Raw genomic sequence first — 15,306 nt, 5'->3', positions numbered from 1 at the left:
CCCATCAGGCCAGGCCCGCTTCCTTAAAGAGATGGGTTTTAAGGTCGCGCCGGAAGGAGCGGAGGTCGGGCGCCATCCGGAGCTCTACCGGAAGATGGTTCCATAAGTCCGGTGCACCCACAGAGAACGCTCTCCCCCTGGGGGCCACCAGTCGGCATTCTTTGACCGGCGGCACCCTGAGGAGGCCCTCTCTGTGGGAGCGTACTGGGCGGAGGGAAGTTGACGCCGGCTGCAGGTGCTCCCCAAGGTATTCTGGACCCATGCCATGGAGGGCTTTGTAGGTCATTACCAACACCTTGAACCTCACCCGGAAGACAACTGGCAACCAATGCAGCTCGCGGAGCAAAGGTGTAACACGGGAGTATCGGGAGACCCCCGACACAACTCTCGCGGCTGCATTCTGTGCCAGCTGGAGCCTCCGAGTGGTCTTCAAGGGTAGCCCCATGTAGAGAGCGTTGCAGTAATCAAGACGAGAGGTCACGAGCGCATGAGTGACCGTGCGCAAGGCATCCCGGTCTAGATAGGGCCGCAACTGGCGCACCAGGCGAACCTGGGCGAACGCCCCCCTAGTTACAGCTACAATATGGTCTTCTAAAGAGAGCTGTGAATCTAGGAGGACTCCCAAGTTGCTTCTACTGCAAAGCATTTCTGTTGCAAGGTGGGACATTTGTTAATTGAGTTTTGCCCCATCTTATGACTTTCTTGCCACAGTTGTTAAGTGAATCACTGCAGTTGTTCAGTTAGTAGCATGGTTGCTAAGTGAATCTGACTTCCCCATTGACTTTGCTTGTCGGAAGGTTGCAAAAGGTGATCCCATGACTCCGGGACCCCGCAACCGTCATAAATATGAGTCAGTTGCGCCAAAGCATCTGAATTTTGATCAAGCGACCGTGGGGATGCTGCAACGATTGTAAGTGTGAAAAATGGTCATAGGTCACTTTTTTCAGTGACATTGTAACTTCGACCGGTCACTAAACAAACGGTTGTAAGTTGAGGAGTACCTGTATTTCCAATGGCAGTTTTGGTTTCTAAATTATGGCTGAGGTTTTTTTCTTCTGTAAATGCTTGTGAACATGCCACTTCAGTTTTCAATCTGTTTTAATATTGTGGCTTTCAAAGATGCAATTAACAGATTGATTGATTGATTGATTGATTCATTCATTCATTCATTCATTCATTGATAGTATACTACGGAAACAGCAATTGTAAAGAGTGACAATTATACTTTAAAACTCATCAAAACAAACAACATTACTTTTTCCTGTTACATTTTGCAACCGTCTGATGGTGACAGGGTTTGTTCTAAAACTATTCCTTCTTGTATTGGTATTTTTCTTGGGCAAGGAAAATGTGTAGGGCATTTTTTGTTTATTTGTTTTTAGAAGGCAGTGCTGGTGCATCCTCTGACTGTAGTGATGCAGAATATTGGATAAAGCCTTCAGAGAATTCCCTCATCCCGGCCATGCTATCCCCACCGGAATCTCTTCTTGTTGCATGCATCTTGAGAGGAAATTACATCGAAGCTCATCAGGTAATGGCATAGATCAGCTCAATAGACAAACCAGTTGGATTCCTGAATATTACTATAAATTTCTACTCTCTCCCCAGAGCCTTTAGAAATTCATACCCCATTATTCTGATCTACTCCTTGTGCATTATGTACTCCAAGGAGTCTCTGGAGGATGTACTGCTAGTTGAGAAAAGTGAGATGTATTTTTGTCAGAGTTTGTATTCGATGGCAGAAGGGCAGAAGAATGACCTAAGGTTTTCATTATATGGAACATTTCAAAACCTAATCCAAAATTAATCTGGATTAACATTTTAGTTACCTCTGGATTAGCATTGTTCCTCAGCGAAAATAGTAGAGATCTGTCCATTCAGATAGGCAATAATATGCTTGGGTTTTTTAAAAAAAGTTATAATACGTAAAATTAAAGGAAATTGGGAAAGATTGAATTACCCAGCGGAAATTTCTTTATTTGGCGTATCAGACCGCCTTATAAATCTTCTTTGACTGTATCCTTACAGAGAAATTATTAGAAACATTTATTGGAATAAAGCTGACCTTATCTTTTTGTGTGTCAAGAATTAAATATATTTTAAAATCTTACTTAACAAGCATGCGTTGCCTCTTAACTCTGTAATATCAGGTTGCTATTATGTTTGATTTGGAAACTTCTGCTTCCTACGGTGAACTAATTTTCATGGAGCGTTACCAAGAAGTGATTGGGGAGCTAGCAAAAGTGGAACACAAGATTGAACATCAATCATCGGAGGGATCTGGAAACCTAAAACAGACCGGCAGTGGCCGTTCAACTCTGCAGGCTATTGGAAATGCAGCAGCTGCTGGTAAAATTTGATTACTCACTTTAACAAATGAGGCCCTGGGAAATGAGACTTCACATACATATGTATGGTACATACCGTATGTAACTTCAACAGAAATATATTTCAATTTGCTCTATATTATATGTGAATGAGATGGAAGGATAAAGTGAGTATAGATAGCTAGTGGGCTGAATGTTGCCTAATGACGTAGAAGTTATACAGATAAATTGTTGAATCTCTTTCTCTCCCTGCAATTGATTATGGAGGACAGATCTGGGATATTTATTACAGTAAAAAAGGGTTTCACTTCCCTCTACAGCGGTACTTTGGTACTCTTCATTAATTGATTCCAGGAGATGCAATGAGTACCAAAAATGATGAGTATCAGACAAATTTTCCCCATAAGAAATAATGTAGTGAGTCACATGGCAGCCAACATTGACAAGTTCTAGCTTGGCATTTAAAAAGATAAAGGTTCCCCCACACATGCGTGCTAGTCGTTTCCAACTCTAGGGGCCGGTGCTCATCTCCGTTTCAAAGCCGAAGAGCCAGCGCTTGTCCGAGGACGTCTCCGTGGTCATGTAGCCAGCATGACTAGACGCTAAAGGCGCACGGAACGCTGTTACCTTCCCACTGTAGTGGTCCCTATTTTTCTACTTGCATTTTTACGTGCTTTCGAACTGCTAGGTTGGCAGAAGCTGGGACGAGTAACAGGCGCTCACTCTGTTATGCGGCACTCGGGATTCGACCCACCAAACTGCCGACCTTCTGATCGACAAGCTCAGCGTCCTAAGACACTGAGCCACGGCGTCCCTTTTAGCTTGGCATTTAGTACCAAACAAATGATTAGTACCAGAGTAAAATTTTCACATCAAAGTACCAAATTCAATGAATTTCAAAGCAGTTGAGTACTAATATGTTAGAAGTTATTAGTTCAAGCATGTTTTCTCTATCACTGGCTTCTGTTCCTCATTTTCCCCCACTCACCTACTGTGTACATATTGTATATATGCACACAAAGAATAGTAATAGTAATAGACAAACCAAAGCACTCATCCAAATTCAGACAACGCACTGTAGAGCAGGCATGTCAAACTCGTGACGTCATGTAACATATCGCAAAATTTCCCCATTGCTGGCAATGGGGTGGACACAGTTTCGGCGTGACGCATCCGGCCCATGGGCCGACAGTTTGACATGCCTGGTGTAGATTGTTACTATTGGAATTTCCTGGTTTTCATCCCCCATCCTCACCTGCTATAAGATCAAAGGAATGCCTGAATCAGTTTGAAATAGGAGAAGTACAGTAAGGACTTGGGAACTGAAGAAATTCGGTGGTACTGTCTTATGTATGCAATCATGTATTTCTACGCTGATAAGATCTTTTTAGGTCCAAGTCTTTATAACTGCAAGACCTATTTCCATCTTGCTAATAGAAGCAGAAAAATGAAAAGCAATGGTTGTGCTCCGCTCAGTTTCAAGTAAAAACCACAATAAACATTAAAAAGTTGCGCACTTCTGAAATTAGGCAAAGTGGAAGAAAAACCTAAAGAAGGCTTGAGGACTGAAAAACCTGTAATAAGTCCCAGATACGTTTTTCCTTTTTGGTTTCCCAAGGGATGGTGTTTTACTCCATTTCGGATGTCACGGATAAGCTGCTTGCCCCTTCAGAAAGCCTTGCACCTGTGCTCCAAGAGAACCTCTGGACCAGCAGCATCCAACTGGAAAGTACTGACCCTTTGAATAATATTCTGGAAGATCTTTGTCCTTCTGCTATGGCCATATTCGATTTGGCAACTACTCAGTGCAATTTATGGAAAACCTGCAAGCAGCTCTTAGAAACAGCAGAGAGAAAATTGCAGAATAGCCTTGAAACCAGAGGTAAATTTCCCTGTTCTGTTTAGTATTTTAAAAATGCAAAGAAGTTAAGTAAGGAAAATAGCGGTAAGGTGTGTATATAATTCTACTAATATATCTTCTTCCTGGATTGTCACCTTACATCTAATAAAAGGCAGAAGACTTGATTCCGTTCACCAGAATCCTGATGGCCTGAAAGGGTTCCCAGCAGTTCTCCAGCAAATAAGTAAAATTATCAACATACCACAAGGGCAGCCCAAATCAGGTAATTTTTTGCTTTGGGTCATTACTTCGTTCACCCGTGAACTATCCTCCATTCTTATAGTTGTGTTCTGGTACCGCTTCCTAAGGAGCTCATTGGAGCTTCTTAAAATGGCCACCTTTTCATGAAAGAAGATTTTTTTCCCCCTTTTGGTTCCTGTTTTTCACTGCTCTTTCTGAGGATCTGTGTTTATTGTATTCATTGAGTAATTCCTTTGAGTTTAGTTTCATGTCATTTAATCTCCTCCTCCTAATTGTTAGCGTTTTTACTTTTTAAGACATTTTTCTTTTTTTTACTGCTCTTACAGTTTGTAAGATTTGTATTAAGATTTGTATTTTTGCTAGGTATTTTGAAATGCTGGGAAAAGTGAGATGTAAACACAGGTATCCGTAGCTAGCCATAGCAATGGGAAAATGATGTGTTCTCTACTGTCACAGCACAACCCCTGCCCTTCCACTCTTGTGTTCTGGTGCCACATACAAGCACTTAAGTTGTGGAGATGGTGTTGTATTGTTTTCCCTGCTACCCCAAACTCCTGTAAAATTCTGTCCACCACCAAATAAAAGGCAAAAAGAAGATTAAATGTTTTCAGTCAAACTGGTTTTTAGAGTGCATGTATATTAAAATATCCCTATTATGTATACACTATGTTGCAGGCCTCCCATTTTTTAAAAATCAATTACTTGAAGTCTTATCTTGTGTCCTCACTTCTAGATCACCATTAAGAATCCCTCAACAGTGACTGGTTTACAAACTATATTATAAACATAGATGTCTTTGGTATCAACAAAGCCACTCCTTGCTTGCCTATAGAAAAAACTATAAGCTCAGCAATTAAAAAGACTTGGCACCAAGATTGGTTTACTTGATTATCTGTTGGTTCTGGTAACTGAGTTACCAGAAGGGTACTTGTGGAAGATAATTTTTGGCAGTCCATTTTGGAAAGCTTGTTTTCAAACTTGGCAACTTTAAGATATGTGGATTCTGCTTCCCAAATTCCTCAACCATACATCTTAACATTGCCAAGTGTGGAACAAACCGGTTTAAAGCATTGCCCATTTTCTGTATCTCTTTGCATATGCTGCTTCTGCCCCCCTCCTCCTCCTCCCTCTTCTTCCTTCTTCTTCCCTCCTTCCCCTCCTTCACTTCTTCCTCTTCCTCTTCCCCCTTCCCCCTTCCCCCCCTCCTCCTCAAGTCAGTGCTGAATTGGTGTATGAAACACACCAAGAGCTGATAGTAGGACCGTTTGAAAGAATTCATTATTTTGCCCCATTTAATTTCTCTCATGTGTTTTTTGCATGTGTGTTTAGTGTTACAAGTGAGACTGAAATGTTTATCTTAATGAATTTTCCCACTGTTTTCTAACAGAAATTTCTGATGAGAAAATAAGTTGTCATTTCCACTGCAGCATTGTGGATTTGCTGCAGACCTGTTACCCAGATCTCACTGCAGACTGTATTACTAATCAGCTTGTTTTGTCACAGCATTTGGATGAAATCCTGCAAAATCTGGCACATGTAGAAGATTTCCCAGGTAACATATGTGGGTGAACTACTTTTTTTCCTGCTAATGAATTTTTAACTATTTATCTGGTACGAAATGTGTTTAGATTTTTATGCCTCACCTGCACAAAGCTCAGGGCAGCTTTCAAAAATAGGATTGCAGTTAAAATAGGATTTAACATTTCAAACAATAAAAGAACTTTTAAATCCTTGAAATATAAAAATACAGATTATATAATAGCCCTTTTTTAATTCTTTCAGTTTAATATTACTGTAAACGTGGGAGGTTTCTCTTATTGATGGAAAGAGTTGGATTTCCTAGATCTGTAACATCTAATCCTTTTTGTTTTTACAGACTCCAAAGGCAGCGTGCTTGCTTCTTTGGTAGAACAAGCTTTTCTGAAACCAGCAGAATTAGAGGCACATCCAGTTTGTGGTCAGATTAAACATCTCCTAAAAATCTTGGACCAATATGCTGTGACCATGCAGGAGGGCTATAGGCAGACTGCCTATGTACAAACATTTTTTGATTATATTAACAAGCTGGCCGCCATTATCTTTCAAAGCCTCACGCCAGAAATAGGTGAGAGATTGCACCCTATTGAAGCAAGGTATGTAGGTTTAGTTCAAGAGGATCCACTTTTAATAATGAAAGAAAGCAGAACAATAAAGAGCAGAAAAATAACAGATTCATAGGAACTTTAAATGATGGCATTCCCCTTTGTCTATATTTCAGTTCACACTGAACTATTCAGCTATTTTAAGCATATTTTATTAAGACAATAAGTAAAAATCTATAAACTAATTTGCAGATTCGTAACAGAAATTGGAATACTGCAAAAATATAACAAGCTGTCAACATTACCGCATGTCAAGAGATGTGGAAGATGGGTTTGGGGGCATACAGGGAAATGAAGTCCGACCAATACATTATTTTTAAATAACTTTCTTTGCTTCTAGATCAGTCTGCAGAGATACAAGTTGGAAATCCATTCATTTTGCTCCAACAAAGTCCATCTCATTTGCTATCCCAGCTTCTATTTGAGAAACAGATTGCCCCTGATAGGTAAGGGTCTTTCAAATAGGTGCTCAATGGCTGAACGTGCTTCTTCGGAAATATTACAGATAGTTTTTTTTCAGCAACTGCTTCGGAAAGTGTCCATTTGCAAATGGCAGCAATAATAAAGCCATAGTCAATGATGGTAAAAAAAAATCATTTCCCCAACCAATATGCACAATTATGTTCAGATCTGTGCACCTGGCTACACTGCACGCTGGAGTGGAATTAATTCTGGCATAGTATGAGAGAACTTTATCTAAATGAGACAGCAGCAATCAGCAATCTTTGCAGCATCTCTCTTTTTCTTTTTCTTTGTCTTTCTTTCTCTTTCACATGTTGCTTAGTGATCGTGTTATCAGAATCAATTGCAATTAAGTACTGTGTTGTGTTGAATTTAGATCACTAAGCTTTTGTTACAAAAGACTCCACAATCCACCTAAATACAATTGCTATTAAATGATTCAGCATGTTTTTGTTGTAGTAATAGCAGTGTCAGGTATCTCAGTAGAGTAGTTTATATACATTGTTTTCGACTGACGTAAAACACAAGTAATCCTTGACTTAGGATCGTTGATTTAGTGGCCATTTGAAGTTATGACAGTGCCAAAAAAAGTGATTTATGATTGGGCCTTGCACTTACAACCATTGCAGCATTCCTGCATCCACATGATCAAAATTCAGGTGCCTGGCAACTGACTGGTATCTATAACAGTTGCAGCACCCCGTGGTCACATGATCTCTGTTTATGATCTTCCCAGGGGGTATCTGACAAGCAAAGGGAATGAAAAAGCTGGGCTCACATAATAGCCACATAATTCACTGAACAACTGTTAAAGTGGCGAGAGTGTTGTAGAATTGGGTGCAATTATTTAATGACTGACGTTCCGATCCCAATTTGTGGTCCTAAGTCGAGGACTACCTGTAATTTTGTTTCAACTGTTCTAAATATTAATGTGGTTTTCCTGTATGGGATCTGAACAAGTAATTTATACATGTCCTAGTTAATATATAATCCTCAAATGTACTGAGACTAAAGCTACTATGTTATTTGGAGGTAATGTTAGATGCTATGATAAAAGATAAAATATTTTTCAAAGTCTATTTTTGTATACTAGGGAAATTAGGGATTACAGCAGAGAATATCAAATGAGCTTCATAATTAACATATGTTATTTACAGCACAAAGTCTTCTGAAATAATCTTTCTGACATGGTGAAAACAACCATTATAAAGAGATGCATTTTTGCATGATCCACTCTCTGATCTTCCATATAGAAGTACTTATTATTAACATGGGAAATGTTAAAATCAGGTTATTCCGCACACATATTATGTTTTATAATTTCTATATAAATCAGCACTGAGTCTGTTCTAAGCTATCGGATGTATGGCAATTAATTAATTGTATGTGAAATTTTTCAATATGTAATGTTTTCCCCACCTAAAACAAGATTGAGCCTTGGTGGAGCAGTGGGCTAATGCCTCCTTAAGTAACACCAGCTGCCTGCAATTAGTGCAGGTTCGCATCCCACCAGGCTCAAGGTTGACTCAGCCTTCCATCCTTCCGAGGTAGGTAAAATGAGGACCCAGATTGTTGGGGGCAATTAAGCTGACTTTGTAATAATGCCGCTGGGGTGTGTGTGAAAGCCCTAATAAGCAGGCATATACATAGAATGAAGGCTACTGCTAAGCTTGTAAGCCGCCCTGAGTCTTCAGAGTAGGGCGGGATATAATTGGAATTAAAAAATAAAAAAAAAAATAAAAAATGATAAATTTGTACTTTTTTCTTAAAACCCGTTTAATTGTGGAGTATCTCTTTGGAGCTTAGTGTGTTGGGTTTTTTTTAAAGAAATCCTGTTTTTTTAAAAATTGAAAAACATATTTTTAAGTAAAATAAAGAAATGTATGACAAAATTGAGAGAGATCCTGATGTTCCAGTTAAATTATGATTAATCACAGACAGCTCAGCTACCATCCCCATGTTTTTTCAATCATTAGGTGTTTAGATGCTCAATGGGTACATTTATTTAGGGATGTTTGGTACGTATTTGGTGACATATACTCATCCATAACAATTTTTCCTTTTGTGTGATGTGGGAGATGGTGCATAATGTACGGCCAAATTTATTTTTATGTGTTCTCAAACCTGCAGGTTGTCTTTGCTGCTAGCTAAAGAAGAACTGAACTTAAATGTGCAACAAGTAATCATCAAGTGTTGCTGTAAGGCATTGCCTCTGTGCACCAACATGCAAAGCAACCAGACTAGATCCCTTTTGACAAACATCAGTAGCTTAGCGCATTTGTACGCATATCATTGTCTGCCAGATATCGAGGTTCCAGTGCATAATCCAGCTATGGAGTCTGAGAACGCTTCCAATAATCCCATCTCTTCACTGTCTGATCTTAATCAGCATTCACTCACCGCGTCCACCCTCAATTTTCTAAAATCTCAGTCAAAACTCTTAGCTACCATGGCTTGTCTTACTGCCTTAAAAGTGCAAAAGCCACCCAAACAGAGCTTATGGATTGAGTTCCGAGGAAAAAGGGAAGCACCTTTGTCTATGGACCAGATTTCCAAAGAATGTGAAATATTGTTAAAGGAGTTCCCCTTTCTAGAAAGTTTTCTTCTTGCTATGTTCGAGCCTCTACAGGAGCCTCAGGATAAAGGAATCGGATTGGCTAGTGAACTTTGCGGCAAGTCTTACATCTCATTGCTTTTCCTGGGATTGCACTCCTCCCTAGCTGTTGAAGTGTTAATGGAGACCTTTGAACAAGCTCTCACAGCAAGGGATTGGCCCAGGGCCCTCAAAATCTTGGATTTCTACAGCCAGGATATGCAGGAGCTAGTCACCGTACGGGACGCTGTATTGAGCTGTGCCACCGCTGATGGTAAAAAAAAAATCTATACTCTTTCTTTAGACAAATGGTGTTTTGGATATGAAGTTGCAGATGAGTGATTTAAGCTTATAGCTTTTGAGAGAAAATGCTTTAAGCCACAGTATCCAGCAATGGGCTCATGCTGGGTCTTCTAGCAGTCCACAAAAGGTGGTCTGGTTGAGGTGGAGAGGGGAGGATAAAAGGAGAAATGAAAATAAATCACTTCAGTTATGCAGGATCCAATCTGGGATGGTCACCGGGACCAGAGGCTTTGTCTTCCAAGCTTTTGGACTTGTGATGGAGCCCATCCTCAGAGAACTTCTCTCAAGCAGAGTGTGTTGCATCCTGCAACATTATTCTGGGACACATATATTCGCCTTCATTCCGTTATTTCTCTTTTATTATGAGAGAGGGGCATACCTCTGTTAATGAAGGAAAAAGCTAGAATTGATCATATATTTTGCATTGGGGACCCATGTGAAATCTCTGGCTTTTTCAGATAGAATTAGGAAAGAAACCTTTAGGAATAGAGATGTTCCTGCATCCAAAACTAAACACATGAGCAAGTGGTTTGTGTAAGAAAGTTTTCTGTGTTCCTAATAATTGTTACTGCTTTCCTGGTTCTAGGTTATTCATTACAAGGTTTATCCCTCATTGCTAAAATGCCCTGAGTCTGCTTTTCTGTCTTTGAAAAATGCTTCCTTTTCAGATGAGGATGGGTGGCACTACCTGTTTCCAGTGAGAGATGCCGTGCTGAGGAGCAGATTGGCCCTTCAGTTGTTAGATAGATGGCCTCTGGAGGCTTGTCTGGAAATATTAGCTTATTGTGCCTGTGATCCCGAAGTAATTGAAGATCTCAAATTTGATCTGCAGGGCAAGATCAAGGAGCTTCAAGTTTATCAAAAGGTATAGAGGCATCGCATTTGGGATAGAGTACTTCTCTGAGTTCCTGTGTCCTTTTCTCTTGCTGAATGTGGAAATAACTTTGTGTGTGTGTGTGTGTGTGTGTGTGTGTGTGTGTGTGTGCATCAAAGCTCCTTCGATTTTGAGAAGCATGCCTGACTGCCTCGTCTGCTGCTCATCATGCACTTGTTCCATTTTTGAGATGAATGTGGAAAATAATAATAATTAATAATAATAATAATAATAATAATAATAATAATAATAAGTAGTAGTAGTAGTAGTAGTAGTAGTAGAAGTAGTAGTAGTAGTTGGAAGGGACCTTGGAGGTCATCTAGTCCAGCCCCCTGCTCAGGCAGGAAACCCTATACCATTTCAGACAAATGGCTGTCCAGTCTCTTCTTAAAAACTTTCAGTGTTGGAGCATTTACCACATCTGGTGGCAGGTTGTTCCACAGGTTAATTGTTCTAACTGTCAGGAAGTTTCTCCTTAGTTCTAGGTTGCTTCTCCTTAGTTCTAGGTTGCTTCTCTCCTTGACTAGTTTCCATCCGTTGCTTCTTGTCCTGCCTTCAGGCGCTTTGGAGAATAGCTTGACTCCCTCTTCCTTGTGGCAGCCCCAGAGATATTGGAACATTGTTATTGTGTCACCCCTTGCTCTTCTCTTCGTTAAACTAAAGGTAAAAGGTAAAGGTTCCCCGCACATACGTGCTAGTTGTTTTTGACTCTAGGGGCTGGTGCTCATCTCTGTTTCAAAGCCGAAGAGCCAGCGCTTGTCCAAGGACGTCTCCGTGGTCATGTGGCCGGCATAACTGGACGCCAAAGGTGCACAGAACTCTGTTACCTTCCCACCGTAGTGGTCCCTATTTTTCTACTTGCATTTTTACGTGCTTTTGAACTGCTAGGTTGGCAGAAGCTGGGACAAGTAACAGGTGCTCACTCTGTTATGCGGCACTCGGGATTCGACCCGCCAAACTGCCGATCTTCCAGCAACCGTTCCCTATACTTGAGGCATCTGTTCTTTGGTGCGTAAACTTTATTGGGCGTAAACTTTCTAGAGCCCGTGGAGAAGAGGTTGTTCGGTAACTATCTCAAGTAAAATTGCCAAGAAGCTGAAGAGAGTTAATACGATTTCATAAAAAAAGGACAATGGTTATTAAACACTTCACTAGAAAAGGAAAAAGGCAGAATAAACATACACATATTAGTTCTTCAAGGAGATTCCTTAGACCGGTATACAAAATAAACACGGTTACCTTGAGTGAACTGGGTTTGACCAAGCAGAGACTGTGGTGGCTGGGTATCCGCTCCACTAGCATTTACTTCAGAATAATTCTTCAATATTATTTAGTTACTGCTACTCTATCTACAGTCTGCTTGCTTCCTATTAAAGGGAAAACCTGGCAAGCGCTCTCCACAAGGTCTGTGTTGGAGTATTTATGCCTGTTCTCTAAGAGCTCAAGGTGGTGGTGTAACTCCTCCAATTTTCCCCACAGTAGCAATCCTGTGAGGTTGGCTGGGTTGAGTAAGAGGGATTGACTGTAATAAGTCAGTGATTGGAAGCCACTGTTTCAACACTTAGATGTATTATTGGCCAGAATGCATATTTCTAATTTTGTGCTTCTAATGTGTCCTTCAAGAAGTTATTTTCTTGAACAACGAAATACCCTAAGATGCAATTTCCTTGTTTTTCTCATATTAGCCTTGAAGGTAGTAGAAATTATTTGGTTATTACTTGGTAAGATCTCTGGGTTGGAGGGGGGTGGGTTTCAGTGAGGGGGACAGGGGACAGTTCCACTCTTCCCTCTTCGTTTTCTTGTCTCCTTTTTTCTTGCAGTCAGATTTAGTTGATATACATATTTATGGATGGAGAATGTAATATACACCAATGGTACTACTAAAAAAAATCCTAGTGATAACTATTTCTGCTTATGAGAAGTTGCTCATTTCTAATTTAGACTTATTCCCGGAGCAGCTGTTCAGCTGTCGTTTTGAAAGAAATAAAAATTTGAGCCTAGGTGCCTATTTGTGGAAAGGCAATAGCTCCCCACTAGGAGAGACTATGTAGATAAAATGAACGAAAGATGCCTGGATTACAGCAGCAACATATACAACTTTATTAAGCGGTAGGAACAACATATTCACACAGGGGAAGTCCCATTCGGATCAGCCATGACAGACAGTGGCAGGAGAGGCACTTGAATCATAAGATGTCTGTAACTCTGGGTTCTTTCTTTCTTTCTTTCTTTATTTGTTTGTTTGTTTTTATAAACCGCCCTTCTCCCGAGGGACTCGGGGCGGTGTACAGAATAAGGTAGGTATACAGAATGAACAATAGTGAAAATAAAACAATAGTAAAAAACAAACTGGGACCCCAATTAGAGCTATCAGGCCAGGCCGGACTGCTGGAACAGGTAAGTTTTTAAGTCGCGCCGGAAGGTGCGGAGGTCGGGGGCCATCCGGATTTCGGTTGGTAAGCTGTTCCAGAGGGCTGGCGCACCCACTGAGAATGCCCTCCCCCTGGGGGCCACCAGCCGACATTCCTTGAGCGGTGGCACCCTGAGGAGGCCCTCTCTGTGGGAGCGCACAGGACGGTGGGGTGCTGACATTGGCAGAAGGTGCTCCCGTAGGTAGTCCGGACCCATGCCATGTAGGGCTTTGTATGTCATTGTTAGCACCTTGAACTTCACACGGAAGGCAACTGGAAGCCAGTGCAGCGCACAGAGGAGAGGTGTGATATGGGAGTATCGGGAGGCTCCCAAGAGTGTCCTTGCCGCTGCACTTTGCACCAGTTGAAGCTTCCGAGTGGATCTCAAGGGCAGCCCCATGTAGCACTCTTTAGCACTCAAGTTCATAGTACTCGGCTCCCCGCCCCCCCCTCACCCCCCCCCCAGATCTGGAGCCAGGGTGCAGTGCCAAGGCAATTGATCATGAGGCTGAGATCTGTGAATTCGTATGAGTATGAATGAAATGGGGGGGTGTTCTCTGCTTCCCAAACTGCATGCGCTAAGCCTACTGATGGGAACAGGAAGCTGGTTATCTGATTAGGGAGAGTGAAGGGTTAACTGCATTGAAAGAATGGAAAGGTTATTTGCATTGAAAAGGAGAGACCAGAGGCTCCTTATCTCTTGAACCTGACAGCTCTGGAGGTAACAGAACTTTGGAAGAAGCTGTAAGAAGAGACTAACTTAACTAATAAAGAAATCCACGTACTCGCCAGCCTTGCAGAATAATTTTTATGGCAGTGCTTGTTCAGTTTTATTTGATTTGAATTATCAGATTCTGAGACTACAGACTGTCCACACCTGGCATGACTGGCAAGATCTGAAGAGGACCTGTACAGAAGATCCCCAGGCCATTGTGGCAATGATTTTAGAAGCAAAGGTAGGACATTTGCAGCCGTGTTAAGTACTTTTCTCTTAGAGGCTTGTTCTCGTGTATTCTCTGTCCGGCAATAATTCCATTTATTTTAGCATCCTTTTCTTTACTGTGGTCAACTGTTTCTAAAAAAGGCAAAGGGCAGAGCTTTCTCTTTAGCCCATATAACAATTCTGTTGCAGAAAAGAACTAAGGAAGTCGTTTAGTGTAGCGATTAAACGCACTAGGCTAAAAAGTGGGAGATCATAAATTCTAGCCCTACCTTGGGCACAAAGCCAGCTGGACGATTTTAGGCCAGTCATTCCTCTCTCAGCCTTGAGAAGAAAATAGCGGCAAGCCATTTTCAAGAAAACTTGGCAAGCAAACTGAAGGGATTGATCTAGGGAGTTGCCAGGAGTAGAGAGTCTGACCTTTACCATGACTTTAACAATTAGAGGAATAAAAGGTAAAGGTTTGCTCGCACATGCGTGCTAGTCGTTTCCAACTCTAGGGGCTCATCTCCGTTTCAAAGCCGAAGAGCCAGCGCTTGTCTGAGGACGTCTCTGTGGTCATGTGGCCGGCATGACTAGACGCCAAAGGCGCACGGAACGCTGTTACCTTCCCACCGTAGTGGTCCCTATTTTTCTACTTGCATTTTTACGTGCTTTCGAACTGCTAGGTTGGCAGAAGCTGGGACGAGTAACAGGCGCTCACTCTGTTACGCGGCACTCGGGATTCGACCCGCCAAACTGCCGATCTTCTGATTGACAAGCTCAGCGTCCTAACCCACTGAGCATTCATCATTCTAAATCCAGTTGGGTTGGTCTGCATGCTGTCTAGGAACAGGAGGTCCCATCAGGTACAAGTGAAGGATAGGGGAAGGCCATCTGCAGAATAAATGGATAGCCTTGCCAAATACTTTTGGTTTTGCACTTTTCAAATTACAGTAGTAATAATAATGTTGGAAGGGACCTTGGAGGTCATCTAGTCCAACCCCCTGCTCAGGGAGGAAACCCTATACCATTTCAGACAAATGGCTGGCCAGTCTCTTCTTTAAAAATTCCAGTGTTGGAGCATTCACCACTTCTGGAGGCAGGTTGTTCCACTGATTAATTGTTCTAACTGTCAGGAAGTTTCTCCTTAGTTCTAGGTTGCTTCTCTCCTT

The 15,306-nt window shown here is 41.5% G+C and overlaps 1 protein-coding gene across 4 annotated transcripts in view; it reads left to right on the top strand.

The window, feature by feature from the left end:
• The window catches only part of ZFYVE26 (zinc finger FYVE-type containing 26), a 51,200-nt gene that overhangs the window by 16,950 nt on the left and 18,944 nt on the right, over positions 1 to 15,306 (top strand). For all 4 annotated transcript variants that reach the window (XM_083348839.1, XM_083348840.1, XM_083348837.1 and 1 more), the window contains 10 exons: positions 1,383 to 1,531; positions 2,151 to 2,349; positions 3,946 to 4,209; positions 4,340 to 4,450; positions 5,816 to 5,980; positions 6,305 to 6,532; positions 6,910 to 7,015; positions 9,162 to 9,898; positions 10,596 to 10,792; positions 14,064 to 14,168. In XM_083348839.1, coding sequence (XP_083204965.1) covers positions 1,383 to 1,531; positions 2,151 to 2,349; positions 3,946 to 4,209; positions 4,340 to 4,450; positions 5,816 to 5,980; positions 6,305 to 6,532; positions 6,910 to 7,015; positions 9,162 to 9,898; positions 10,596 to 10,792; positions 14,064 to 14,168 — 2,261 coding nt within the window. The remainder of the gene's footprint in view (positions 1 to 1,382; positions 1,532 to 2,150; positions 2,350 to 3,945; positions 4,210 to 4,339; positions 4,451 to 5,815; positions 5,981 to 6,304; positions 6,533 to 6,909; positions 7,016 to 9,161; positions 9,899 to 10,595; positions 10,793 to 14,063; positions 14,169 to 15,306) is intronic.

The sequence above is a fragment of the Vipera ursinii genome (assembly GCF_947247035.1).
Source record: "Vipera ursinii genome assembly, chromosome: 1".
Lineage (NCBI taxonomy): Eukaryota > Metazoa > Chordata > Lepidosauria > Squamata > Viperidae > Vipera > Vipera ursinii.
Note: the sequence above shows the minus strand (reverse complement) of the source record. Positions and strands in the feature narration are given on the sequence as shown.